This window comes from Populus nigra, chromosome 16, assembly GCF_951802175.1.
Source record: "Populus nigra chromosome 16, ddPopNigr1.1, whole genome shotgun sequence".
Taxonomy (NCBI): domain Eukaryota; kingdom Viridiplantae; phylum Streptophyta; class Magnoliopsida; order Malpighiales; family Salicaceae; genus Populus; species Populus nigra.
This window is the reverse complement of record NC_084867.1, coordinates 13431516-13457513: the sequence shown is the minus strand read 5'-3', so window position 1 is coordinate 13457513 and position 25998 is coordinate 13431516. Positions and strand designations below refer to the sequence as shown.

The window sequence follows — 25998 nt, the reverse complement described above, 5'->3', positions numbered from 1 at the left end:
TTTCTCGACTTACAGAATCTTTTCTTTTAATAGAAGACTAATATGAGTCACAAATCTAATATAATCATCACCCAGAAACAATTCACTTGTAAAATATATAGTTTTTAATTATTATATATATAGTAGTTATTTCTTCATTGTCGAAGATGAAGTGTAAACACTTGGACATTCAGAATTGGGTCAAAACAAAAATTTGAAAGATGAATATTTTATATTCTGAGTAAGGAGAGCAGGAAAATATTATTGGCTAGAGCTTTTTGCGTGAAGTTACATCCTAACAAGCACATAAAAATCAATATATTGTTTATTTATTTTTTCTAATATGACTAACGAGGATTTGACCTTCATAATCAAAACCATGTCATCAATCATGAAGGAAAAAAAATATTAAAAAGATGAAATATCACATATTTTTATATGAAGCATTCTAAAGCTCGTTATTCAAGATTTTATGAAGATAAGTTAAAAAAAAATAGACTATTGTATTTAATACATGCATCATTATCTTCGTTATTATTTTTATTATTATTAAGATTTTTTTATAAACTCTTGTATATCTAGATTAAATTCATCTTTTTTAATTCATTTTAAAATATATTATTTATACTAAAATATTAGAATTCCTGACAATTCAACTCTTCATGATTGTTATCAAATTAAAAAAATAAATGTTTTAAAAAAGGTTATAAAATTTGATTTTAAAAAGAAAAACATATTCTTTTAATTTATCATATCAATATCATGTAGCGGCATCAATTATAAAATGGTGTTTAATATTGTTTGTTTAAAAATTTATTAAAATTAATATTTTTATAATTATTTTTATTTTTGATATTAATACATTAAAATCATTGAAAAATACTAAAAAATTATTAATTTAATATTTTTTAAATTTAAACATACTTTTAAATACAAATCCAAACATAAATGGTGTCTTAATACATGGTGGTCCAAATTATGTTGTGAGCAAGTCCACCGTATTCTAGATTAACCTATGGAGTCTACAAGATCTAACCAGGATAATTCCAAGTCAAGAACTAGATCAGCACACGAAACCGGGTTTAATAAATATGTGCAACCTTACCTTAGATATGGGAAAGATCAGCATTTGATTATAGCGTGAGACTCACTTGCCTAATAAATGCATGGAGGATGGAAGATAATGGACCCACCATAAGTTTTATGAAAGGAGCCCGGGACCTAAAACTTGATATGCTCCCATGGTTTAGCTCCAATGGTAGTAGGGTCCATGATTGTGACGGGACCCAACTAGATGGGCCAATAAGAAGTCGACACATTGGCATTCAAATTTTTGCCTTTCCCATTTTCTTACACCACCTCTCAACGTCCTTATTTATGATTTGAGCATTGCATCATCCCTGTCGTCATCGCAATTCAACAGAGCTGTATTCCCCATAGCACAATGTGTACTCAACAAAGTAATAGCACCAACCCATGGTTGTCAAATGACAGCAACAGCGCAGGCACATTTTGCCCAGGGCTACCAAATGACAGCAACGCCACTAGCACGTTTTGCTCACGGTTGTGAGGTTAGGACTTGGGAGGGCCGGCTTCAAGTTTTCCGGCACCAAACAGGATCGGAATCCTGTTCAAGGGGGGCACAGTACTAGACTGCTGCTGGTACAAGACTATGAATAAACCAAGGTATGAATTTGCGTATTGTGTACTGTGTAGTGAAAGATTTTAGGTTGTGTTTAGGAATGAGTTACAAATTATATATTATTAAATTTTAAAATTTTTTTTATGTTTTTAAATCGTTTAAGTTAAAAATAATTTTTTTTATTTTAATATTTTTCTAAATAAAAAATAATTTCAACAATCATTACTGTTATAATTCTAAACACATTGGATTTCTCAAGCTTAAAAATTACAATCTTAAATTAAAGAAAACTAGAGTTTCTAGTGTCTTAAAATTATATTTAGTCCTGAACTATGGAGAAAGTTTTGAATTGAAAAGTTTCGAATAATTAATTTTAAAATTATTTTAAAAAATAAACTAGATAATTAAAACTATATCTTTATAGAAAAATAATTTAGAAAGGTCAGGTCAAAAGTTGTTTGTTTTTTTAATTTTTGTTAGAAAGTTCACTCGACACGTCTTGGGTTTTTAATACATGTTTCACATTACACTCCTCATACGATAAAAAATTATGCTTGAATTCATGATAAAAAATCGAATTCTTCCATTTCAAAGGAATATGCATTTGAAATTGAACATTAATTGTAGTTAGCTTACTTGAAACCATTGACAAAATGCAATAGTCAAACTTCTATCAAATTCAACATCATAAATTGAATTAAGAAATAACGCTTGAAATTACAGGCATGAACTCCATCTTATAGAATATTGTACACAAATATTCAACATCAAAAGCAAGTTTACGTATTGTTTCTGTCATTTGGTAACTACCATACAGTAATTTTTTTTTTCATTTTGAGATATCTCATAAAAAAAAATATTCATTAAAATTAAGAATGCTTTTGTGAAAATGTTGATTTTGATCTTCTCTGAGATAAAATATGTTTAGAAACGTGGTGTAAACTGCGTTCCACTAAAATTTAATTTTTTTTATTAAAAATTAATTTTTTATATGTTTTGGATCGTTTTGATATACTGATCTCAAAAATCATTTTTAAAAATAAAAAAATATTATTTTAATGTATTTCGGCACAAAAAATACTTTAAAAAGCAACATAATCACACTAAGAAACACGCTCAAGTCTCCCAACAATTCCATCTTCTCGTCATGATTCTTATTTGCGTCTCCTTTTAATAGTTGATCTAACCAACCTTTTATGATGAAGTTTCACGTGCTATCTATAGAACTCTTATACTATCCTAAATGACCTCCACTTATTTACTGCATGATGTTGCCAATATTTATGTTCATTTAATAAGCTAATTTACTCTGCTACATATTGATGTAGAGTATATATATCGAAAGATAGAACTAGAGTTTTAATTTAAAGCTTTAAAAATTACAATCTTAAACTTTATAAAATACTCCAAACTGAAAAGGTTTTGAATAATTAATTTTAAAATTGTTATAAGAAATAAGAAATAATTCTTTATTGAAAGTTACATGGTTAATAGAATTCAAGTGGCATTAAGATTTTTAAACTAAATAAAAAAGGTAAAATAAAGAGAAATGTTGAGCATCATATATATTTTGGTCTAATTTGTACATAGATATACCTGATTTCAGTTGGTGTTGGCTTGCTTAGCTTATAAGAAATAACGCTTTTAAAATGCAACGATTGGATCACAAATTATTCTCTCTCTCTTCTTCTTTTTATCAAATAGCTCCATTGATGTGTTCATACTATATCTTGAACTTGGGTTTTTATTACACATCATGTAATCCATCTAATGAGTCAATGTGATTAATTAGACAGCTAAAATAAAAAAAAAACTATTTATTATATTATTATTTCACAAAAAAATTCTTATAATTATGCGAGCTAGAAACGAGGGATATATATATATATAAAGTGTTTTTTAATAGAGTTTAAGAATATGATTAAGGTGTATACATGCATGAACATGCTTACCATTTATTTATTTCTAAAACGTGCATGCCAACGAGAAGAGAGAAATTATAATTAAGGGTCTGGTCTGGTGGATATACACCTATATATGATCTTCTTAATATATGCTAGAAATAAAGAAATAGCTGAGCAGATGCCATCCGCCATATATAATTGATAAATTAACTTCGTATGTCTTATTTTATTTATCAAGATATGCATTGTTCAGAACCTAGCTACTCATAAATATTTAAAACATTGTTAGGCAGCGTTGCTGCTGCTGCTGCAGATTCCAGGCAAGAATTCGCTCTGGTTCTTGGTTTTTCCCCATGGTTTTTAATCAATACGAAGAGAAGCTGAACATGATCATACCAAAACTTAAGATTCCATTGAACAGATGTTTCTTAATTCTCACCTCCTATATCCCCCATGGGTTATATTAAATATTTAATCTTAGTGATTAATGATGTAATGTTAGGGTATTGAAATCGTCACAAAAGAAACTAACTATCCATTACAACGAACAAGAACAAAGATTAAAAATAATAATAATAAATAATTATTATCCTTTCAACTTGTGGAAGCTCACACATATGCAATCAAGGTTTTATGGGATGTCTCCGCTGGTTAAACTGTGGAAGAAATAAAAAGTAGAGTTGTCGTATCCTTTTGAGTGTTATGTTGGCAACACCTTTAAAATTTTCTCCATGCAATCCATAATTTCTTGTATGGGCAGAGGTTAGCCTCCCTCGTGCTAAAATGCCGTGGACCTACTGCTAGAGATAATAAATTTTAATGCTGAATCAAGGGAAAAAGATGCTGAACCAACCAACCCAAAAAAAATAATAAAAAAAAAGTAAAGAAAAAGGTCTCAATGATTAACCTTGGAATAATTGGTAAAATGTGTAGTTTTTTTTTTTGGGCTCAAATGAATATGAATTGATTGATTGTGTGATCAAAAGTGGTTGATTCTTTTTTGACTTTGTGATTTGGTTAGGATTGGATGGTTAAATCAACTAATGGAATGTCTAATGTAAGTTCAGCAATCTTACTTCATTATAGACAATAATGGTATACGAAATTTCACGTTTTATTTAGGCTCGGGTGTTCGGGAATGTAATAGTTAGTGTTTTTTGAAATATTTTTTATTTTTAAATATATTAAAATAATATTTTTTTAAAAAAAATTATTTTTAACATCAACACATTAAAATAATTTTAAAATATTAAAAATATATTAATTTTAAAAAAAATAAAAAATAATTTTTTTAAATTTTTTTCAAAAACACTTTTAAAATACAGTGCCAACCCTATTAAATGTAATTATTAAATGTGATTTAGTTCTATTCAAGACTTGATTGAATATTTCTTAAATTGAGTCGACAAATTGCCCTGTTTGAACATATTAATCTGAAAAATCAACACATGTGAAAATTAAAGTTAATATCTTTTTTAATTTTTCTCAAAACAAAAACAAAAACAAAGTTGTTATTTTTTTTAAAACTTTTTCTTGACTAATTCAACTTAACCCACTTTATCTTATCTGTGACTTGTAATTGGATGAACCTGTAGATTGGGTTTAATAACTATGGGCTTGCTATCACCGAGATTGGGCCTCCAATGGTAAATTGGCAAGGCAGCCCAGTCTGCCTTCAGGCCTTAACCAGTAAAATGGGCAAAGGACCAGTACGGACATGGGAAATTTGCTCAACAAATTCTCATGTCTGACCTTTGAGAATTGAGAGTCCAATCCATATGGAGCCTTATGGACTTCTGGGCCATTGGGTCTTGGGCCTATTACAGACAGACAGCCTGAGGGAAAACGCTCTCCCTTTCTTGATTTTTTTACCATTAATCACTACACGAGTATCATCAAATTCAGATGATTTAATTTACGAAAAACTAATAATTTAAGATCATATCAAGTAATTTTACAAAATAAACTAAACCAGTATCCTTAAATCCTAAACAATAAACATCGACATTACCAAATCTTATTTTTTAAAAAAATTATTAAATTCAGCTTGATGCATAATCCAATTTAAGTTATAAATTAAATAGATTAATTCAGATTAATTTAAAATATTATGATTTCAAGATTATTTTTTTTAAAATATCAAAATAATTTTTTCAACTCTAAATCTTAATTATAAACCCTATCCTAATAGTCTAATAGAATCTTGAATTGATAAATAACAAAGCCGATTCATTAGTTATAAACTTGTTTAGAAGTATGGTTATGATTGTTTTTTAAAGTATTTTTCATTTAGAAATGTATTAAAATAATACTTTTTATTTTTAAAAAATTATTTTTAATATCAGTGCATCAAAATGATTAAAAAATACTAAAAACATATTAATTTAAAATAAAAAAATAAAAAATAAAAAAAATTTAAACACATTTTAAAAACACAATAGCTTATTTTCGGCTGAATGATTCAAGGAGTTGTACTGTGTGAGACCAATTAATGAAAATAATAAACCTACGCTACGTGTTCGGCGTTCTTACAGATCGGTGGATGATTCTATCCAATCCATGAGCCTCCTCAAAAAATCTTGGCCAGATATTTAATTAAATCAGAGGGTTTCGGTATCAAATTTCAATCCATTTCTTTTTAATTAATGCAGGCCAGTCCATCTTTCAAAATGGCAGGTGGGATTTATTGCTGACCTTTTCTGAAATTAAAGAATTAATTATTTTTTTCATAATTTCGTTTAATTCAAAACATTATATATTCCTCAAAGGACAATTTTTTTTAATTATTCGGTGAGGAATTTGAACCAGACGCTCCAATTAATCAGACTCATTCCAAGTGCCAAATTCAATTAGCTTGCTTAATTAGACCAATTTGCCATGGGTTACTTGTACACGATTAGCACATTATTATCTTTCTGATTAGAATCCTAGTAAGCTTATATCGTAACTTGGACCCAACCAACCGCAAGTTGCCAGACCGAAAACCCCGCGACCAGTCTGTCTTTGCCTTGAGCATTAACAATTGCGCGTTACTTATTCGACGATATACCGCAATGAAACCAAACAAAAACGCTTCAACCAGAGCTAGAGATTGAAGGAAACAAAGAGACATGTGGCGGCGCGTGACTTCACTTTCTCCAGTGATCTCCACCTCAAAACCAACCTCACTTGATCAGGTGCCAAACCCACTTCTTGAATTGACAAAAAAGATATCATCTTTATAAATCTAGCAATACTCATTTTTGTCTCGTTTTGTTTTGTCTTGCTCTCTGCTTTCTTTGTTGGGTTTCTTACAGGCAGCTTCTGGCTTCAATATATGGAGATCCTCATTTAGTACGGAGACACTGACTATGGTATTGCTCTCATATCTTGTTTGGTTTCCTTGTAACTGAGCTAATGATGCATCAGATTTTTAGGCAGTTTGTGTTTACATGAATTGTGAAAGATTTTTGTTGTTTTTAACTTGTGATTATCCTTGTCTAATAGTGATGGGCAATTTTGTCAATTGCTATTGCTTATCTACAGTGTTTGATTTGTTCATGACTTTATGTTGGGAATAATTTGCTTCCTAATTGTTGCTTATTCGCATGCTGAAGGTAAAAGATGGAACTACTTCGTTCAAAGAGAGAAACCCATTTATTACTTTTGTCCTAGGTAGGTAATTAAGAATCTTGCATTTATAATACTAGTTGTTGTGTTTGTGCGCGCGCGCACGTGCCTGTTTTTTTACTTTGCCCTTTTTGTTAATTAGTTGTTGGTGAATTGTTCATATCTGATTTCCTCCCTTTCTTCTAATAGTTATGCATGAAAATTAAATTAATTCCTTAACTTTCAGGTGGTCCTGGTAGTGGAAAAGGCACACAATGCCAAAAGATTGTTGAAACATTTGGATTCAAACATCTGAGTGCAGGAGAGTTGTTAAGGAGAGAAATAGAGTCTAACAGTGAACATTGGTAATAATTTTAAGTGAAACAGAGTTGTTGAGAATCTTTTATTAGCACATTCTGAAATTAAATACATTTCCACTGATGAAGGAAATCAAATTTCCAGGTCCCAGATGCTTAACACAATTAAAGAAGGCAGGATTGTTCCTTCAGAAGTGACTGTCAGACTGATCCAGCAAGAGATGGAATCAAGTGACAACAAGAAATTTCTCATTGATGGTTTCCCACGAACTGAGGAGAATCGAATAGCATTTGAACAATTAGTGAGTTTCCTCTTTTTTTTCACAACTTTCATGAAAGATGTAGTTTCTCATCCTGATGTTTGCACTGATATTCAAAGGATCTGGTTAGTTTTCCTATCAATTTGATTATGATCTCCAGTTACGTTAAAGCTCACCAGGTAGAGTAATGGTTTAGCAGACTATCATATAAATGTTAAAGGAAACTGAGCAGTGTGATAATGAAAGGAAAACAGTGGAGAAATCAAACTGATTGGAATTTGAAGCTTGATTTGGTCAATGGATGATTTTCATTGAGTCAAATGATTTTTGTGCTGGCTGTGGAGCGTATAATCATGATGGTATTGATGCAGATTGGGCTTGAACCAAATGTTGTGCTTTTCTTTGACTGTCCTGAAGAAGAGATGGTAAAACGAGTGCTAAACCGCAATCAGGTGCATATACATTATATAGTTTTTCCCCATTCAAATATGTAAGAGCCATTGTTGAAGTATATTGTTTCATTGCAGGGCCGAGTTGATGACAACATAGATACAGTCAAGAAACGTCTTAAAGTGTTTGAAATCCTAAATCTTCCTGTTATTGACTACTACTCCAAGAGAGGGAAACTTTGTAAGGTAAGTATCTGGAAACTTAACTACCTTATAACTCGGTGTCTATAACTATCTTGTTTCTATCCTTCAAGCTTGCATTTCTGTTAGATTCTTTATGCATATTTGTCATGATTTATGTTAAATAGCAGTTCACTTCTGTTTCCGGTTACATATGAAGTAAATGAACTCTGAGACTTATAGTGGTAAATATAAATGTGTGCAGATCAATGCAGTGGGAACAGAAGATGAGATTTTTGAAAAAGTCCGCCCTATTTTTTCTGCTTGTGGTATGATGTCTCATTATTTCGCATTTTAACATGCCTTGCCATTCCGTGATTACTTTCAAATCCTATCTGCTCTATATTAATGGCCACATTTATATTAGCTTTCTCAATGTTGACTGTAATATAGGATTACTTTGAATCTGATTTTTACTGGAGGAAACACTGCAAGTCTTTTGCTCCACACTTTTAAACACTAATATGAGATATTAGGTTATCAATTCCTCTATGCTTTTGATTCTAACACAGATTCTGTGAAGCTGAAAAGGTATGTAAAAACCTCAAGGCATTTACATCCATGGAAAATTCTGCCTATCCTGTATGTTAGTCAAAGCATTAGTGTATGTCAATGATGGAGTTAATCTTTCTGCAGCTGGAAAATGAACTGAAAATTGTCAGTCAAGGCTGAGCATCAAAAGGTTCCAGTATTTAGTTGGACTTGCAACCTTTTGGACTGCAATGACTCTTAAGTAAGTTGGCAAACCTCAGTTTTCTCAAAGGAGTGAAATTATCAGCCAAATGATTATTTGAACTCCACAGTGACAAACATTTCTCAGCCTCGAGGATTAAGCTTCTTTTCAGTGTCTAGTGGTTTCACGGGTGCGTGTACATTGTTCAAGGTGCAAGAAACCCTTGAAGCCAACCTGTTTCAATAAGTGGAATAAAGAGGGTGCAGGTAAACTCCAATATTTGAATGATCAACAGAAAACAAAATCAGCTTTATACAAAGTTGTATGCTTCTAGATGCTCTCTTTTCTTATTATAAAGTTTCTGAATGGAATGTTCCAAATTATATGATCTTATTTTTCACAGCTAATGAGTAGAAAGGCATCTAGTATTTTACTTCAGACTTCTTGTATGTTATTTAATTGTGGTTGAATGTAAGATATATCGTTTTATTGCCAAAAAAAAAATCATCCTAGGGGAATCCATGGGGGCTGAATCAAGGGAAGCGCATTGCAATTTGTAGTAACAAGTGCCAAAACTTGAGAAGGTGCTGCGTTATTTGCATTGATTACTCGCTGCATGTTTTGTTAAGAGAAAAGGAAGGTGCTTTTCTCCTTCACTGCGGGTTTTAGCGGCAAATCTGCCGGGGATGAGTATTTTTGGTTTGATTTGGTTTTTATTTAAAAAAATAACTAAATTAATTTTTTAAAAAAAAAATTAAAACCGAAAGTGAATTGAAACTGGTTTAACCTAATCAATTTTAGTTTGGTTAATTGAAAGGGAAACCCAGGAAAAAAAACTGGTTTAATCTTCATCAGCAACACCACCATAAAAATTAAAAGGGGAAGCCTCTGCTGGAAGGTCTTCGAGATGGTGTGTGCAAAACCTCCTTAGTATTGGGCCTCCTTTGTTTTTAATTGTACCGAGTTTGCATCCCATGCTGCAATGAAACCGTCCGATAAGTGGTCTTCGGTAGTGAACATTTGATTATCTCTAAATCTCAACGTTCCTTTCACTGCAAACTAGCTCTCCTCCCGGAAGTGCATCAAGACTGCTGGCTTATTTTTTTATTATTATGTCGGTTTAATCAATTTTTCAGTTTTTTTTCTCACCTTTAATCAATCTACACTGTCCAGCAACAAGTCCTACAGCTGACCGCTCAACCCCATCTCCCGAAACTGTGTTCATTCTACTCCTACCAGGCATGAAACCTAACAGAGCAAAACCTAAACCAGAAACAGAAACGTTTCCTCCCAAAACCAACATAGGACTACCTTTCCTTTTCCAAAATCATCTGCTCCACACTCAAATTCTCATCAACCAAAAACTCTCTACAAATCAACTCATCATCATAAGAAACAAAGTCAAAATCAGAATTGTTGAAATCAGAAAGGAAGAAGTGGTCCATCAAATGAAGCAGGGGTCCAATGATTGGAAACTCAATGTTGAGATCAAGGGTAAATTCTCCATTTGAAAGCTAAGGAATTCAATAATTGTTTAATTATCACGCACAAATGCAGCACAATCACTAAGAAAAAAACAGTTAACAGGCTTGTAGCTCATAAATACCTTATCCCTTTACATAAGCAAAGAGTTTATAACTTCAAGTTGAACTCAAGATAAGGTAACACTACTGCATTAACAATCTAAGCAACCAATCCCTTGGAGTTGCCTCAAATTAAGTAGCAAATATTGGATCACTTTAAAATTTGTATTGGATATATGAATTGTTGGGTTGGTTGCCATTAATGTACAACAAATGGACGGCACCAACCATTAACTTTGGCAGTCACCATTGTTAAAAAAGAGATGGAGTTGGCAGCCACCTTCGTTGAAGAAGAGCTGGAGCTGTGACACCATTCATGCCTATAAATAGAAGTATACATGAGAGAGCAAAATGTGAGAGAGTGCAAAATGTGAGAGACCAAGAGAGAAAGTGAGGGGCTGTCAAGTACAGCAACCCTGTTGCCTTGTGCAGCAGTGTGTAAGAGCAATGAGAGTTGAGTTTGAGTGAAGTGAGCCTCCTTCTTCATGTGTGTTGTAACCCTTTCTCTATCCATCTCTAATAATATTGACTTCTCCCGTGGATATAGGCGGTTTTGCCGAACCACGTTAAATATTGTGTCTCAGTGTGCTTGGCCTCCTATGAGCAACTATCAGAACACCACCGGTTCGCGCATGGAGAAGCCGGTATCCCCAACATGAATGTCATTCAACTCAAATTAAGTAGCAAAATCAGTTTGAAGAAGTCAAAATCATTGGACCACTGCTTCATTCGATTTAAGCAAAGTTTAAGGACCATGTAGGATACTAATTTGCAAGGGATTTTAATTTTATATTGCTTTGTGTTGCCATGGTGATGGAGTTCTTTGCCAGTGCAAGTGAAAATGGATTCGAATCCCATTAAGGATGCCTTTGATTGTGTTACAAAGAAGCAAAAGATGTCTGGTTCTAAAACCCCAGAATATATATAGCCCTGAGCAAGTAACCAAAGCAGCTTGAGAAATCTTTCAACCCAGATATATCAAAGGCTTTTGATGCTCGCACTGTTAGCCAGATAAGTGCAGGCCATTTCTGCTGGCAAGGCATGTTTGATGCTGGTGATTGGCGATTGCTTTATAAATGAGGCCAGGGTAACAGAACCTATACTGCTGCTATGAAATCTATTTTTTTATAAATTTGTATCTGATACGTGAAACTATGAAGAACAGAAATCTAAAGCCCGCACTAAACTGGTCGCTTCCCATTCCAATAAGCTCAAAGAAATCGGGCCACCCTTCTGTTAAAACTTCATTTTGTGCAGTTTGTGGAAATACTGCATGGTGGAAGTAGAAGAAAAGCCCTCTCAATAACTGTTAGAACTCATATTTCTCCTTTTGGTGCAAACATTTTTCTGAAATCCAGAAGCTTATGGCATGTTTCCTGTGGTCTGGAAGGCTTCATCACCCTCACATTCTGATTTACCACTACCCACTAATTGGAATGTCGGGAGGATCTTCCACCTCTTTAATTTGAAGTATATGACTGTGATAGGAGGGAAGAAACAGGAGTGGCAGTCAATGAAACAGCTGCCGTCTGCCATTACCAGTGGAGTCAGATAGGGAATTCCAGTTCCATTCCATCTTTGTATGTCCTGTATCGAAGGGCTTGTGTTTGCTTTTTTGGTTTTAGTATCTTTTTGATGTAGATTGTTTTGTGTTCGTATTAATTAAAAAGACTTTCCAATTTAAAATTAGAGTTTCAGGTTAATTACTTTGAATTTACTTATAGAATAATTAAAACAACTTAAATTGTAAAATAAACTTAATAAATTAGAATAAAAAAATATATTTAAATTTATTAAGTATTTCAGATTGCATACACGAATTGAAACTTCTAGATGATAGAACTTTTTTTCCAATATTTTTGATTTATATAATTGAAACTGCAAAATTACTTAATATTTTATGTCTATAAAGTTACTGCCCGCAAGATATTAGCTATTGATTATCATCCTATTATTACAAGCTTATTTAATACATAAGTTTTGAAAATCTTGTGAACTTGATTGAACTGCAATATAGTTATTGTTGTTGTTGTAATTATTGTTATTTTGTTGAGTTATGTTGATTTTGATTGTTTTGTCTTTTTTAAATAAAAAAATTTAAGATAATTTCAAATAATTACCCATTAACCTTATTCAAGATAACTTCTAGTAATTACTCACTCACTGTATTCAAGATAATTACTCGCTTATTTTTTTTAAAAAGAATCTTATACTTTGTAGAATTTTTATACATTTCTTTCATTATCCATGTTCAAGTTTAAACTTTATCAAATCTGGTATACAATTAAGTTTTACGTGTTCTTTTTACTTCAATCTTCATAATTCTATGATAAATTTTAGTATATAAAAGTATCGTTATGTCAATTTGGAACCGCTTGATCGTTGGTTGGTGTTTATCACCATAATTCTGCCCAAAATAAGGCTATAAAGTTGACTATATATTTGAGCACCGTTTAACTTGGCTGCTGTCAGCAAAAAAGGCTCCGTAACCAAAGCTTTCCATATCCGAAGTTCAGAAAGAACTGAAAATTGCGCAAAGAAGATTATTGGAACAGATCATGGCTCTTCCTAATTGTGTGGAAGTTGAAGGCTTTGGACCTGTATTTGATAAAGATTGTGCACCTGATCTTTTGTTTTCTTTGAGTTACTGGTCTGATGTTTGAGAGCCTCTGAGAGAGCACATTCTCATATAAGTAGCTATATCTATCACAATCTGTAGTTGATGGAGCAAGGGGGGTTCATATTCTGTGAACTAAAAAATATTCAGTGGTATTTTATTAATGCAGTAGCTTTTTCTGAAAAAATAAATATCCTTCATGGTTGTGTTAATAAGCTATAAATTACATACTATTATTAAAAATTACGGTGGTGAAACTCATGATAGAACAACTCATGTATAAAAAGACCAGCTGAAAAGGTTTTATTTGAAGAACAATATTATTATGCTGTGTATAAATGATTTTTTAAAATATAGTAATTTATAGAATAAAAATTTTAAAATATAATTATTTTATAGAATGATAAGCTGGAAATACAGTCAGTAAATGAAAAACTCGGAAAAGCATCTCATTTTCTAGATCTTCCCGCTGAGGGCATTACATTCATGCATGTGACATCTCGTATCTCATGGCTTACAGCCACCATATCTTTATGCCATCTCATTCTGATTCGTTGAATTATTTTAAATATATATGCTACAGCTGCATGGACATGCATGTGCCATCACCTTCTGATTTGTTGAATTATTTTAAATATATGCTAAAGCCTCACTTGCATGCATCCACGACAGATTTTTCCTATAAATTGGGGTATTCTCACACCTTTCAATGCAAAATAGAGTGAGAGATCAAGAGAAATTGATAAAGAGAGATCATGGAAGCTAAAATATTCATTCCAAGTAATGCTTTAGCATTGCTTCTTGCTTTTCTTCTATGCATATCCTTAGCAGATGCCACCACCACCAAGAATTCTAGCGAAACCTACACAAATTACCTGAAAAAAGCTTGCAATTCTACCTTATATCCACAACTTTGCTTCGAGTCCCTCTCTTCTTACACCTCCACCATCAAAACCAATGGCCTCAAACTAAGCACCAAAGCGCTCACTGTGACCCTCAAAGCTGCAAGCAACACATCAAAACTAGTAACAAGTTTATCAAAGGGAGGGAACTTAAGCATGACTGAAGCTGGTATTATTAAAGATTGCATTGATGAAATGGGAGACTCCATCGATATGTTGAAGCAGTCTTTGAAGGCTTTAGGCAGCCTAAATGGTTCTGATGATCATATTCAATTTCAGATTTCTAACATAAAAACATGGATGAGTGCTGCTTTAACGGATGAAACTACCTGCACAGATGGAATTGCTGAGAGGAAGATAAGTGATGAAGTGATGATGAGAAAGATCAGGAAGACTATAGTGAATATTGCCATGCTGACTAGCAATGCTTTGGCTCTTCTTAATAAACTTCCTTACTAGTTTTTTTTTTTTTTTTGAACAATTAATGTATGCAAACACTTCATTTCTGATGAACTGTTATATCCAAAAAGTTTCTTATATAATAATCCTGAATATTAAGGCTAATTAATTTGTAATTTAGTCTCGAATGAAGGATTATGAACACGAAAATTATTTACAAAAAAAAATTGTCATCAGGCCCAGAAGTACATGTGAGGACAGCAACAGTTGCAAAAGAAGCCAAGGGCAAGCAAGCTCATCTTCAAATTAATGAGAAGCAATCGACAATTCCTACACTGATATGGCAGCTGGCTTTATTGAATTGTTATTTTGTGGCTGATCAAATGTTGTTGTCTTGTCTTTGAGAGGTTGCTATGTAGTATTTATAAGTAAGTGTTGTTTATTTATTTCGTCCGTGAATCACAAGCTTATAAAATGCTAAAATTAAATGTTAAGAGTGTTAATGAATGAAGTAATAAGAATATTGAAAGGTAGTTGATGGATGAAGTATTAAAAATATTTGAAAAGTGTGAAAAAATCATATGATAAATGAGATCCTTTAAATCTTAAATCAAGTTTTAATTTAAATATAATTCAAAAACTAATTAATTTATGTTTATAATTAAGATCTGATTATGCGGAAGAAATAAAGAATGAATGGTACTTCAAAGAAAGAAAGAAAAAATCTCAATCCTCAAAGTTTTTTTTATCCCACCTCAATTAACTCTTTTAAGAGTTTAAAAACTATTTGTTTTTATGTTTTCTTTTGAGGGTTTAAAACTGGTTTGTTTTTAGGTTTGATAATTATTTTAAAAAAATTGATCTATTTATTTATTTATTTATTTATTTTATTTTAATATTTTTATATTATATGCTGATATCAAAAATAAATTTTAAAAAATAAAATATAAATATTATTAATTTCAATATATTTTCAAACAAAAAAAATACTTTAAAAATCAACTAATAACAAACATGCTTTTAGTGTTATTAAGTTTTTAATCCCATCCCTAAAGTCTACAAAAAAAATGGTCAAAGAAGTGTTTAAACTTGTATTCATTACAAAAGGTTGCTTTGATAGTTAAAAACATTAGTTCCAGTCTCATTCTTTATTTCAAGCTTGAAATCATAATTCACAAAAGAATTTATTTATTTAAATGCAAGAAATCAATATAAAAAATACATCCTTAAACCATTTGAAAAAAAAAAAATATTGATTGACATTCAAATTGGTAATTGAGGGGAATCTAGACCAATTAGTGACCTAATTAAGATCTCACAAAGTCTGAAGAAAGATCCATTAATGTAATTTAATTTCAATGAAATATACACTTATGTCATGATAATCACAGCACACAGTCGAACCAAATAATAATAATAATAATAATAATCACAGCAATTTAATTCAATACGTACGTACGTCAGCTATTTTTGGCTGACGTACATGTCAAATCCACAAAAAATCGTGATTCATATTTACTGGTTATATTGCAAGCCATTTTGATAAATAATCTACAAAAGGCATCTTAATTGAATTAAATTTGTATTCTTATAGTATAATTTTTGCAACTTCAATATCTTATGAAAAAGTATTTATTTATATAACAGTACTGAAATCTACAGCATCGACTTGTAATTTTGTTTATCCAATTATGTAAATATTGTATTTTAAATAATGATCTTCAAAACTTTTGAAAATTTAGTTTGGTTGATAAGTGGATGTACATATCCTACCCATCTATTTTTATAGAGAGAATGAAGTTGAGTTAAATTATGTTAGATTAAAGTGTGTTTTTTTTATACTTTTCAATTTTTTTAAGTGGCGGGATACTTTTTTTTTCATTGTTCTTAAAAACAATCTTGGGCATGGAAGACCACATATGTGAATTTGATTGGTCAATACTTGATTAATCAATGCCCTTGAATCAAATTAACAAACTTTGGTGATGAATGTTAATAAAATGATTAAAATATTTTAAAAAATCATTTAAAAGGTTGGTATATTTCAAAATGAGATAGAAGGATAAATATAATTATAAAACAATGCTTTTCAATTAAATAGCCAAATGAATAATTGATAGGGGTAGCCTTGAGATTGGGTCATGGAAAGCCAAAAATAAAACAATACTTTTCAAATGGATTTAGAAACTTTCTCTTCCTGGTAATGAGTTATTAAAGATGATAATATTTAACAAATTCAAACTAGTGTTTGAGAATGGTTTTTTTATTTTTAGTAGAAGCTGAAGGGACATCACATCCCTTATAACTTCAGTAGACTCTATTTCTTCAGTGTTAGCCAATAACTATAAATTTGTAGTGGGAATGACACTCTAACTCGATTCTAGTATGATGTTTGGCTCAATAACTCTCCCTTAAAAGTTACTTACCCACGATTCTATATTCTCTCCACTAAATCAAATGTCACAATTGCTAATATGGGAAATTGGGAGCAAGAAGAATGGAAATGGGAGCTATCTTAGAGGAGACAATTGTTCCTCTTCGAAACTAAACAAATCGTCTACCTTCTCTCATATCTAGAAAGCTCTAGGTTAAAGGCAATAACAATTAAAACTTGTTTTTTACTTATTAACAAAATTGTAAATCCAGGGTCTAGGATTTTTAAGGCTTCGATCCGGCTAAAAAGGGTCCATTCTAAGGTTCAATCTTTCTTTTGGCTAGCTATTCAGAATAGATTATGTACTAAGAAATTCTTACTTTTGCCATAATAGATTATGTACTAAGAAATTCTTAATTTTGCCATAATATAATCCCAGTTGATCCAGCTGTTTGTATTTTTTGTGAAAATAAGATTAAGACTTCAAATCATCTTCTCCTTCATTGTAGACCAGTGTGGAAATTATTGATGAAATTTTTGAATTGATGGAGTATTAGTGGTTGTCTTCCTTGCTGTGTGGATGATCTATTACATCAGTGGCCCAACTAGTGTTTGAAAAGTTCCAGCGTAAGGCTTGGTCTATGTTTTTTTGTTGTGTGCTGGAGTAAATGGCTTATGAGGAACAAGGTTATCTTCAATGATGGAACTACGACCTTCAAAGATAGCTTCATATTGATTCTATATCGTCTCTCGAATTGACTCAAGTCTACAAATAAGTTCTTTACGATTATTGACACTAATTTAATTATGGGACCAGAAGGTATTATAGATTGATCTAACAACACCAAATCAAGGTTTTAAGCGAGGCACATCAACTCCTTCAGTTCTGATATCCTTTTTCTGATCTGTATATGTTGGTTTTTTTTTTGTACTTTTTGTTTTTGTAATTTTTTTCTTCTTATCTTTCTCTTGACTACCTTCTAATTAGTCCCACTTCTTCCAAAAAAAAAAAAAAAGAAGGATGGATATAATTAAACTTTAAAAATATAAATGTTAAAGGTAAGATGAATATTCGGAGTACATATATAAGAACATCCTTATCCAATATCAATATTAAATTTCTCACTTGTGATGGCAGCAAAACATCTGGTTTTAGCAACAAGGTTTTTTTTTTTAATTGTCCAGCATATGTAAGAGCCAATATAAAAAGAAATCCAATTTCTTTTTCTATTTAACTATTTATTTATTTTATTTTAAATCACTAAATATAAATATGATACTCATCTCTTTTATGACAGTAAAACGGAATCCTAAAATGTTATTCAATTTATAATATTAATATCAAAATATGCTATTTTTTAATTAAATCTTTTAATTTTATTTTTTATAAATCCTTGGTACATGAAGAAGTATGGGATTAACGATTGAAAAAAGAACTAATTTCTTCATTTTGGTTTGCTATACCTTAAAAATTTCCCACTTGATGGGTGATTTGGAAGGAGCATATTTTGATACTTCAACCTTGCATGTGTTTAGTGCTCATTGACTATTTCTTCTTCTTCTTTTCGTTTTCTCTTCTTTTTCAAGTTTTTGGGAGGAAGCTAAATTAATTGTTAGTTGCAGACAAGTTTTTGTAGACTGATAGATTTATTACTGTGGTGGAAAATATTTTTTATTTAAAAATATATTATTAATTCACTGATAAAATTATAAATGATGTATTTTTTTGTTATATATAGTATATTCTAGAGAAGTTAGGAAAAAAATACTGCAAATTAATGTTATTTTACTGTTAATTCACCAATAGAATTACAGACGATATTCTATCGGTGATATATTATATTTACCAATGAATATACCGACGGACAAATAAAAACACTGATTGAATTACATATGGTTTTTCTATCGATGACATGTTAAATTTACCAATAGGGATACTGATAAAATGAAGCGGGTAGTTTTTTTTCGCGTGTTTTGTTCGTATATAAATTCATCGGTATATTTACACCGACATACTATAAATTACTGACGAGAGTTTTTCCAATGAACTATTTCTATTTGTAAGTCTATTAGTAATATACATACCGATGAACTATGAATGTAAATACCGACAGAAATTTCTGTCAATAAAACTGTTAAATCTAGTAATGCCTAAGAGGTTTGTAATTCTATAAATAAATTCATAAACCAAACTAAACAAGGTTGGAAACTAAGAATCCTAATCAAAAAGTAAAAAAATAACAATAAAAATTCTAAACTAAAAAGGAAAAATAGCAAAACTTGCCTACACAACACCAATAAACTGGGCCTAACTTGGATACAACTTGATGATCTTATATAAAACTGAATTTGTAGAATATTTTTTTAATAAAATTTAAATATGAATCAATGATGAAATCAAAAGTGATAATTAAACTGCTTGCTAGAGTACGTAGTTAATGACCATCAATTAATTTAAGCTCTTGACCCTATTAACTAATTAATTAGAGCATGGCATTAGAGGGATTGATACGAGAAATTTTATAATATCCAAAAAGTAATCATAATATTTGTTTTACGAGTTCATTTTTAAAAAGAATGGCATTAGAGGTATATATTAAAAGGAGAAAATTTATATCCAAAAAGAACTTATTAATATTTATTTCATGAGTTCATTTTTAAAAGAAAAATAATTATAAAAAATTGAATAAAATAGTAAGAGTATTTCATCTAAGCTTAAAAATATTTTCTTAATAATCTCTTTTGTTTTTCAAACTTGAGAATTTTTAAAATAAAAAAAGATATATTGATATTTATTGAATAACAGTACAGGCATTATTATATTTAAAAAGACAAACACTATGTACATTGAGAATTTTATGCTTACCATCATCCACACAAATATTGATAGATAGTTAGGATGCTTTGTTTTGTGTAAAATATTTTATTGAATATATATATATATATATATATATATATATATATTAATTTTTTATGTTTTTTTTAATAAGAAAAGTGGAGAAATATTTTATAAATAATTATTCATTTAAAATATTATACAATGTATTTTAATTATCACTTTCATCTCCATGGTTGCTGCCTTAAATTCTGTTATCACCATATCAACCACCTTGCCATCATAGTAATAGCCATTTCCATCATTGTTGTCGTCATCACTTTATAATTATCATCATCTTTGCCTTTATTAGCATTAGCATATTTGAAAATATAATTATAATTATTTTTTAAAATATTTTTTATTTAGAAATATATTAAAATAATATTTTTTTTATTTTTTAAAAATTATTTTTAATGTTAGTGTATTAAAATGATCTAAAAACATTAATATATATATATAAATTTGAAGTAAAGAAAACAATAAAAAAATTAATTTTTTTAAAATATTTTTAAGACATAAAAATAAATAGGGTAATCTCATCATCTTCATCACTCACTGCTATTATAATCATCACTCCACATCATCATATATAAAACATTTTTTATTCCTAAAACATTTTATAGAAATCAAATTGTTGATGCACTACTACGTACTACATTGTATCCATAAATTTAATAAAATAATCGATTGACATATATAGTCTTTCTTTGAATGAAAATTAAAAAAAATTAGAAGCCGACTTAATTTATTAGTAGTTGCTTAAAATATTTCAAGGAGCGAAAACCGATTAAGATCTAAGCTATCAAGATTTTGTCTCGTATTAATTTAATTAATGTTATCAGATGCATGTCATTAGGGTATAAACAAAAGAAAACATTGCCATTGGGATGCATAATTTACAACTGATGATGCAATTAGGATGAATTAATTATTGAAAATATTACTTGTCCCCGAATTCCTCAAAAGACCATATTAATCAAGTGCTTAATATATATATATATATATATATATATATATTGATGAGGGCCAACATGTCCATAACTTGCCGACTAACTTGTTCCACTATTTAAGTTATTGGAAGAAACATTAGAAGTAATACTGCGGCTTTATTCCTCAAACATGTTATGAAACCTGTCATGGATGAAGAGGCTGGATTTCTTTTTTTAAAAAAAAAAAAAAACTCACAAATCTGATTAAAATTTATTGATTTTTAAAAAATAATTAACATGGTTCAACTCATCTTACTCACTCGTGACTCATACTTCGTGTGTAATTGATTTCTAAGATTAGGTTTATTAGCTATGATTTCAATAAATATAAAATTGTAGGCTAATTAATAATTACGTGAGTAATTTCCAACTATTTCTTTAATTTTATCAAAGCAATTCATAATTATAGGGAAAATAAATAGAGTTTCAAAAAGACAAAACAACACTAGATTAGCTAGTTAATTCAATCTAGATCATTGTGTGTGTGTATAAACATTTTGCATAAAGAGTATTTTTACCGCTACCCCTTTCTCCCTTTATATAAATATGGTAAATTTGATCTTTTTTTTTTAATATTTTAATTTTAAAACATGAAAATGAAAAGTTCATTCCATTTTGTCTATTTTTCCTTGATATAATTAAATTAAACCACTCAAGAATGAAAATTTTTATATATTTATTATGTTTGGAAGTGCAATTGCAAGTACTTTTCAAAATATTTTTTATTTAAAAATACATTAAAATAATATTTTTTTTAATTATTTTTTATGTCAGCATATCAAAATGATTTGAAAATAACAAAAAAATATTAATTTCAAGTAAAAAAAATAAAAATATTTTAAATCTTTTAAAAACACTTTTGAAACATAAAAATAAAATATAACCTAAATTTTTTAAGAAGTTTAGGAATGTACGGCAAGATTTAGTTTACAATTTTTCTTTTAACAGTAAGAGTATCTTACCGTAAGCATGAAAGTGCCGAAAGCGGACCTCTTGATGATTGATAGGTCCAGCTTAACATGACCTCTCTATCAAAGCTAGCAATGGCCTTCTATGGAGTATAGATTTCCATGCCATGACATAATCCATCAAAAGAAAATTCCCTCCAATTTCCACTCCTCTTCTTCACCTCTTAACATCTCCCAAAATGGTAACCATTCTCCAGCCACCAAGCTTCCACACACCCTCAAGAACTCTCCACCACTACCCTTCCATCACAAGCAAAACAAGCAGGAAAAAAAGAGAGCTAAAAGAGAAACACAAACAAACACAGTTCCAAAAAAACCTTAACAAAAGAACCCTTTCTTTCCCAAAATCTTCCCCAACTCCTCTCCTTATTAACCACAGACCCCCTCCCCAAACCCAACTAGAAGCCTTAGAAAATGTTATCAAAGACCTCCAGTCCTCCATGGAAAAGGGCATTAGAATTGATACTCAAATATTCTCTTCACTTTTAGAAACATGTTACCGTTTAAATGCTATAGAACTTGGTGTTAAGATTCATAGGCTAATACCCATCAATCTTTTACGTAGAAATGTTGGCATTTCGTCGAAATTGGTGAGGTTGTACTCGTCATGTGGGGATGTTGAAGTAGCTCACCAGGTGTTTGATGAAATGTTTAAGAGAGGGGAGTCGGCGTTTCCATGGAACTCGCTTATTGCAGGGTATACTGAATCGGGTCTGTATGAGGACGCTATGGCGCTTTACTTTCAAATGGAAGAAGAGGGTGTTGAACCGGACCAGTTTACGTTCCCTCGGGTTTTGAAAGCTTGCGGGGGAATTGGGTTGATTCGGATAGGCGAGGCGGTGCATAGGGATTTAGTTAGGTTGGGTTTTGCTAATGATGGGTTTGTGTTAAATGCGCTTGTTGATATGTATGCGAAATGTGGTGACATTGTTAAGGCTAGAAGGATATTTGATAAGATAGATTGTAAGGACTCTATATCATGGAATTCTATGCTTACGGGTTATATTCGTCATGGGTTAATAGCCGAGGCATTACACACATTTCATAGTATGGTTCATGATGGGATGGAGCTTGATTCGGTGGCTGTTTCAACAATCCTTGCCAATGTATCGTCTTTTGAGGTTGCAGTTCAAATTCATGGATGGATTGTCAGGAGAGGAATGGAGTGGGATTTGTCTACTGCTAATTCTTTGATTGCTGTCTACTACTCAAAAGGCAGGAAGTTGGATCGAGCACGTTGGTTGTTTGATCACATGCCAGAGAAGGATATTGTATCATGGAATTCTATAATTTCTGCTCATTGTAAAGATCTCAAGGCATTGACTTACTTTGAGTTGATGGAGAGGGATGGTGCTTTGCCAGATAAAATCACATTTGTGTCATTACTATCAGCTTGCGCTCATTTGGGTTTAGTGAAGGACGGGGAGAGGTTATTTTCACTGATGAAAGCGAAATACCAGATAAATCCTATCATGGAGCACTATGCTTGTATGGTGAATCTTTATGGAAGGGCAGGATTAATCAACGAGGCATACGCCATCATTAGGGATCAAATGGAGTTCGAGGCTGGTCCAACTGTGTGGGGAGCGTTGTTGTATTCTTGTTATCTCCACCGTAATGTAGATACTGGAGAGATTGCAGCTCAATATCTCTTTGACTTGGAGCCAGATAATGAACACAATTTTGAACTCTTGATGAAGATTTACGGCAATGCAGGTAGATTGGAGGATGCAGAAAGAGTAAGAAAAATGATGGTTGACAGGGGATTGTAATTGTATACATCAGTACAGAATTTGTTTTGATATAATCGCCATCTCAAGGAGGAAATATTTTTGTGTTAGCCAAGTTGCTGTCGGATGCAGCGTTGGCCGAGCTGCATCTTTCTTCTGATAGTCACGTAAATTGAGGGGGACAAAATGAAGATATCCATGGTCAAACCAGCTGTTTTACTTGTGTAGTTTGAGTATATAGGAAGCTTATTGGAGTATCAACATTGTTAGAAGGCTAGCTGTTGCGGAAAGTACATAAATGGATTTGGTGGTGTAAATTTCTCACTTGTAAAAAAAAAAAGCTGCTGAAACAACTTCTTGTGATTGTAAATGTGTAACATACGATCATCCGTGGTCAATCTCGATCCTATTTTTGTTTTCTTTAGTCACTAAATTTATAGATTATGGTTTCCAATTTTTATAATTGATTCAATAAACAATAAAAACCAGATTACATTGCCTTACAACCCTTCAAGATCACTGAATTTAATTTTTTTTACTAACTTTGTCTCTATATAAATCCATCAATATATTTATTATCAATAAATTCATTAATAATCTATAAACTACTTATGAGAGTTTTTCCGATGAGTTGTTTTTTTTGTGAACTCGTTAATAATATATATTATTGACAAATTACAAATGTAAATACTATAAAAATTTCAAATGTAAATATCAACAAAAATTTATGTCAACTTTTGTCGCTGTATTTTTTTACATTAAATATCATTTGAATTTTCCCCCCTCAAATTTTACAACATTACCCAGTGTTCTTTTTTGACATCCTTCCTCAAAGGTTTATACTCATGATAAAAAACAATTAACTCAATAGTAAAAATAAAATTATTGCCGCTACAAGAAATACGTTGTTAATGGCTACACTTTTTATAATTAATTTTTTTTATCAAACTCGCGGTAGAGCACATTTCAGTAGAGTAGTTTTACCTCCGACATGCATGATTAATTTGAGGGGCTTGTCAGCAAAGCAATCTTCCATTATTAATTTAATTGCTTGTCTTGTATGATTAGTAAAAGGGATTTTGATGAATTATTTGAAGGATTAGTATCTCTTAAGCCTTTTGGCCATCGTTTAATTTAGTCGTTATCTCTATAATGCGGCTTTTGACCCATATAATCATTTTTGCGTACAAGATTACTTTTTCTTTCCTTTCTTGAGACTCTTTTACCACTTTTTGCTGTATCTTCTACTTACTTAATCACCATTTCACATTCCTCCTTGTAAAATAATATGAACTTTCAAACCTGTTTCTCTCTTTGTTCACACACTGAGTTCTCTTCTTGTACTCTTTAATTTAACTAATTATTTTTTTGTTTAATTTTTAATATACGAGTTGAATTAATGGAATTGTTTATGTATGCCAATTAATTGTATATGATCCCTTTTGTTGTTGGACATTATAATTTGATAAAACTAGATTTACCTACCTAAATCAGATCTAAATTTGACATGTATTATTCTAATAAAAATAATTAATCTAAACTGAATTGATTCAATTACATATATTGATACAATAATTTCAGTTTTTTTCTCTTTTTTTTTTCAGGTCAATTTTCACAATTATGGCCTTAACCAAGTAACGGCAGCACGTCGGTGGCTAGTGGCCAAGGTCACCAGCATCACTGCTTCTCATCTTTCTCCGAGAGGTTATGAGGCACAGCATTTTTATTTTTATTTTGAAGTATGAACGTACTTTCAATTCGGTTTTGTGTCCCGTCGGTACACAAAAGTCAGGAACTTTGAGGTGGAGGAGGGCCACCGGCGACGCGGTTGGATACTCGCAATATGCCGTGTTTCTTAAAGAATCATAAGCTAACCTGAACCTAGTAATGCCAGTTTTGGGAAAAAACACCTCTACAATCTTTCCTCTTTTCTGTCTTGCTCTCGAGAGGCGATGACATATTTTTCCTTCTCCTATGAAAGTTGCTTGTCTCTTGGATTGAAGCCAATCGTAGTCTTTAAATATGAAAATATACATCAAAACCCTCCTTTGTTCAGGTAATAATAGGATTTAGTATGATTTAAAAAAAAATAGCATGGATGACAAAAATAATTAGCATATTTAAAAGAATTTTAAAAAATAACATAGTTCAATTAGTTGCGTACAATTAAAATTTTGAAAAACAATTCAAGAGTTATGTTACTTCTAGTAATGTAACTCTTGGAAATTAAAAAAAAAATCTCAAAGATTGTGCTTCTAGGAATAGCACACAGCCTTTGAAATTTCATATAAGAGGTTTAGATCGATCATATACAAATTAAAATATAATTTGCAATTTACCATATTTAAAAGAATTAAAAAAATAACATAGTTCAATTAGTTGTTATACAATTAAATTTTTTTAAAAAAATTAAAGAGTTGTGTTACTTCTAAGTGCAACTCTTGAAAATTAAAAAAAAATCCCAAAAATTACGTTTTTAGAAATAATACAAGCTTTGAGATTTTGTACAAAAGGTTTTGATCAATCAAATACTAATTTATTGTATTTGAACAAGTTAAAAGCCTAG

The 25998-nt window shown here is 30.9% G+C and overlaps 2 protein-coding genes and 1 pseudogene across 5 annotated transcripts; all 3 read left to right on the top strand.

Moving 5' to 3' along the window:
* The first annotated feature begins 6315 nt into the window (after positions 1-6315).
* Positions 6316-9430, top strand: LOC133675156 (UMP-CMP kinase). 4 transcript variants are annotated; one of them, XR_009835352.1, is made up of 10 exons: positions 6316-6701; positions 6822-6878; positions 7122-7179; positions 7361-7478; positions 7576-7732; positions 8062-8142; positions 8218-8325; positions 8525-8588; positions 8956-9052; positions 9123-9430. XR_009835352.1 is itself a non-coding variant. In XM_062096446.1 (9 exons), exons 1-9 carry the CDS (start codon positions 6636-6638, stop codon positions 8964-8966), a joined length of 720 nt encoding a protein of 239 aa, XP_061952430.1. In that variant the 5' UTR covers positions 6316-6635; the 3' UTR covers positions 8967-9430. The 4 variants fall into 4 exon arrangements, 2 of the variants coding, with proteins under 2 accessions (XP_061952430.1, XP_061952429.1); XR_009835351.1 differs by having other exon boundaries at positions 8525-9052; XM_062096446.1 differs by having other exon boundaries at positions 8956-9430.
* LOC133675373 (protein RMD5 homolog) lies at positions 9042-14553 on the top strand (annotated as a pseudogene).
* Positions 14554-21719: 7166 nt separating this feature from the next.
* LOC133675564 (pentatricopeptide repeat-containing protein At4g25270, chloroplastic) lies at positions 21720-23856 on the top strand. The gene has a single exon (XM_062096987.1). The coding sequence runs from the start codon at positions 21882-21884 to the stop codon at positions 23472-23474; it is 1593 nt and encodes a 530-aa protein (XP_061952971.1). The 5' UTR covers positions 21720-21881; the 3' UTR covers positions 23475-23856.
* Positions 23857-25998: the final 2142 nt, after the last annotated feature.

Bases quoted from the DNA above. Each gene is read 5' to 3' on its own strand.
- LOC133675156 (XM_062096445.1), top strand. From the start codon at position 6,636: ATGTGGCGGCGCGTGACTTCACTTTCTCCAGTGATCTCCACCTCAAAA. The intron at 7,479-7,575 runs GTAATAATTTTA...TCAAATTTCCAG, and splicing joins GAGTCTAACAGTGAACATTG to GTCCCAGATGCTTAACACAA. The intron at 7,733-8,061 runs GTGAGTTTCCTC...GTATTGATGCAG, and splicing joins GAATAGCATTTGAACAATTA to ATTGGGCTTGAACCAAATGT.
- LOC133675564 (XM_062096987.1), top strand. From the start codon at position 21,882: ATGGTAACCATTCTCCAGCCACCAAGCTTCCACACACCCTCAAGAACT.